Here is a 3,860-nt window from a genome sequence, read left to right as displayed (position 1 = left end):
GTTTTTTTTGTATTTTTAGTAGAGACGGGGTTTCACCGTGTTAGCCAGGATGGTCTCGATCTCCTGACCTTGTGATCCGCCCGTCTCGGCCTCCCAAAGTGCTGGGATTACAGGCTTGAGCCACCGCGCCCGGCCGAGTTATTTTATAAATTACATATCTCAATACTCATTTTATAGAATGGAACTTACTATTAAAAAATATTCAGCCGGGACTTGGTATAGTAGCTCATGCCTATAATCCCAGCAATTTGGGAGGCTGAGGCAGGAGGATCACTTGAGCCCAGGAGTTCAAGACCAGCCTGGGCAACATAATGGAACTCCATCTCTACAAAAAAATAAAAATAAAAAATAAATTAGCTAGGCATGGTGGTGCATACCAGCAGTCCCGGCTATTAGGGAGGCTGAGGCAGGAGAATCACTTGAGCCTCGGAGGTCGAGGCTGCAGTGAGCCATACAGTGAGCCACTGCACTCCAGCCTGGGTGACAGTGAGACTCTGTCTCAAAAGGGGAAAAAAAAAATTAAACGAAGAAATCCAATATTACACCACGTTTTCTTTGTTCCCAAGGCAGTGTGTTTTGTTATGGGTGTGTTTTGAGAAGACAGGCCTTGTGCCACCGATGGACTGTCTCACACACGTCTTCATTAGCCCCTTCAAGTTTATTTCCGTTTTGGAGACAGAGTCTTGCTCTGTTGCCCACACTGGAGTACGGTGGCACGATCTCGGCTCACTGCAAGCTCCGCCTCCCAGGTTCATGCCATTCTCCTGCCTCAGCCTCCCGAGTAGCTGGGACTACAAGCGCCCACCACTACGCCTGGCTAATATTTTGTATTTTTAGTAGAGATGAGGTTTCACTGTGTTAGCCAAGATGGTCTCAATCTCCTGACCTCATGATCCGCCTGCCTCGGTCTCCCAAAGTTCTGGGATTACAGGCGTGAGCCACTACGCCCAACCTATTTCAGTCTTTTTTTGGGGGGACAGAGTCTCACTCTGTTGCCCAGGCTGGAGTACAGTGGTGCAATCTCGGCTCACTGCAACCTCTGTCTCCCAGGGTCAAGCGATTCTCCTGCCCCGGTCTCCTGAGTAGCTGAGATTACAGGTGTGCACCACCATACCTGGATAATTTTTGTATTTTTAGCAGAGATAAGGTTTCACCATGTTGGCCAGGCTGGTCTCAAACTCCTAACCTCAAGTGATCCGCCCACTTCGGCCTCCCAAAGTGCTGGGATTACAGGCGTGAGCCACTACGCCCGGCTGTACTTCAGTCTTCTCCAAAGCAGTGATGTGCATGATGCTGTGAGCCCCCAAAGAGAAAAACAGCAGCAGCATTTTACTCTGTGCTGATACAAAACTGAAAAATCTACTTGCCTCTCCATTTTCTTGGGCTGGACTCGGTGCATCGGCTGACACATTCTCTTGGTCATCAGTTTTTGTTTTCTTACTACATTCCTTAAAAAAGCAAAGGAACATTATTAATGAACTTTTAATTCGTCTCCATTAAGAAAACGTGCATACTCTAACCAACGAAGCTCATGTATTTCTATCCTTTCTTTTTTTTAATTAATTAATTAATTAATTTATTTTTTAGACAGAGTCTCACTCTCACCCAGGCTGGAGTGCAGGGGCACAATCTCGGCTCACTGCAGTCTCTTCCTCCCGGGTTGAAGCGATTCTCCTGCCTCAGCCTCCTGAGTAGCTGGGATTATAGGTGTGCACCACCACGCCCAGATAATTTTGTATTTTTAGTAGAGACGAGGTTTTGCCATGTTGGCCACGATGGTTTTTGAACTGCTGACCTCAGGTGATCCACCTGCCTCGGCCTCCCGAAGTGCTGGGATTACAGGCGTGCACTGCCACACCTGTCTAATTTTTGTATTTTTAGTAGAGAGGGGGTTTCACCATGCTGGCCAGGCTGGTCTCGAACTCCTGACCTCAGGTGATCCACCCAAAGAGGCCTCCCCTCCCAAGATGTTGGGATAACAGGCTTGAGCCACCGCGCCTTGCCTTCTATCCTTTGCCGGCCTTCTATTCTTTCTAGTGAAACAAAAGCACACGTACTTAAGATCACACACATCTCTATTGTCTGCAATAATAAAAAAGCAGAAGCAACAGTAGCCTCCCCTGTATAGGTGAATTCGCCTGGACACAGGTGCACTTAGAATACGACGCAGTCACCACCGGGGATGAACGACCCATTGAACACTCCGAAGCTTCCTGCTATGGGGTCATGCACAGAAGAGCCAGCCACAGAGCAGCATCCACGGGAGCCCATTTCGGCAAAAACAGCTACAAAACCCCCCTGCTTGCGCTGCGCGGTGGTTGCCACGGCCTGGAGACAAGCGCGGAAGGCGCCGGTCAGCAGCCGTCACCCGCTTCCGCCCCTGCACCAGCTGCTCGGTGACCCTCAGCGGGACACGTTCGAAAACGCCTAAAAACCCCTCGAAACGCTTCTGATCATTCCCACCACGACCGGTGTTTACTCGGACTGTGCTGCGCGGCACGAGAGGCTCGGTCTCCGTTCGTTTCCGCGCTTCGCGGGCGTGGGAAAGATGGACAAGTTTAGGGAGAACCACTAAGACCGAGCCCGCCCCACAGCGCAGCGGACCCCGCGCCGGCCGCCTCCACGCCGGACGGGCCCAGGGTGCTGAGGCCGGGGGCGCCTTGAAGAGCCCTGAGGCGAGCAAGCGGCGGGCCCGGGCCGCCAACCTCGGCCGCCCAGAGCCCCACAGGACAGGCACCAGGCGCGCGCCTCCCGGGCCCGCGGCGCTCACCTTGCGCGTGCAGTGCTCACACTTCATCTGGGGCGCTGCGGGCGGGAGGCCGGGCGCCTCAGCCTAAGCGAAGCACCGGGAGACTGGGACACCGCCGCCCGCCGCCCGCGGCCCTTTGTTGTCCTGCCCCGATGCGGCCTCACCCCCTACGGCCGCACTCGGCCAATGAGAGCACCAGGACAGGACAAGCCGCACCCCTGGGCCAATAGGATTCCCCACCCCTACGGCTTTGTCTAGACCAATGACAGTGTCGAGAAGGGGCGGGCCAGACCCCAGAGCCAATCGGAACGCGCGGGGCGGAGCGCAGCTTCACTCCACATACGGCGCCGCGGGGACCGGGTTCTTGCGCCGGTTTCCGCTTCTCGCAGGTCCGGCGGTGGTGGCGGCAGCCAAGCGGCGTTCACCAGGGAGTCGGTGAGCGCGCGGACTGTCCCGAGGCCAAGCCGTGGCCGTTCCAGGGTGCTCGGTCGGGTGGTCACGGGGCCTGGAGGCCGCGGCCGGGCTCGCTCAGCCAGCTTGGCGTCGGACACTCGCCTTACTCCTGGCTCCTACGGGGCGAGCCGGGGCACAGCCCTCGTCCGCCGCCATTGCCTCTTCACCTCGTGTCACGTAGGCCCGGCCGAGTAGCAGCGCGCATGCGCGGCCTGCCTGGCGGTAACCATGTGACGGACCCGGAAGCACGAGGGCAGATGCTAAATGATGGCCTTTTGACATTTGCGTGCGTTCACTGGATAATTTTACCAACTACGTTGGTTTGGGCCCTTACAGTTTACAAAGTAAAGAATAACACTCCTCCAAGAAATTGATTTCAGCTAAGCAAAACGGCTTAATGGTAGTGTTGGACTCCTCTGCTAATTATAAACATTTTATGAAATCAGTATATGTGTATTACAGAAATCAGAAATGAGAAATAAGAACATGTCTGGAAGAGTGTGACATAAGAAACATAACTTGTAGGCATATTTAACAGACACCAGCAGTTCTCTGGATTCCCCATGTTAGAGCCTTTCTTTCTGTCCCCTGAGAAGTGAAAATGAAATCCAAAGACCCCCAACTGACTGCACGAACCCCCTACTGGCTAAGGAGATCC

The 3,860-nt window shown here is 54.0% G+C and overlaps 1 protein-coding gene across 1 annotated transcript in view; it reads right to left on the bottom strand.

The window, feature by feature from the left end:
• Positions 1–3,379, bottom strand: part of NARF (nuclear prelamin A recognition factor) — a 30,050-nt gene extending 26,671 nt beyond the window's left edge. Inside the window, exons 1-2 of the mRNA XM_023194071.2 lie at positions 2,771–3,379; positions 1,368–1,448 (exon numbers count right to left, since the gene is read on the bottom strand). Of these exons, the coding sequence (XP_023049839.1) occupies positions 1,368–1,448; positions 2,771–2,797 (108 nt within the window). The 5' untranslated portion in view covers positions 2,798–3,379. The remainder of the gene's footprint in view (positions 1–1,367; positions 1,449–2,770) is intronic.
• Between the last annotated feature and the right edge of the window lie 481 nt (positions 3,380–3,860).

Source organism: Piliocolobus tephrosceles, chromosome 16 (genome assembly GCF_002776525.5).
Source record: "Piliocolobus tephrosceles isolate RC106 chromosome 16, ASM277652v3, whole genome shotgun sequence".
Taxonomy (NCBI): domain Eukaryota; kingdom Metazoa; phylum Chordata; class Mammalia; order Primates; family Cercopithecidae; genus Piliocolobus; species Piliocolobus tephrosceles.
Note: the sequence above shows the minus strand (reverse complement) of the source record. Positions and strands in the feature narration are given on the sequence as shown.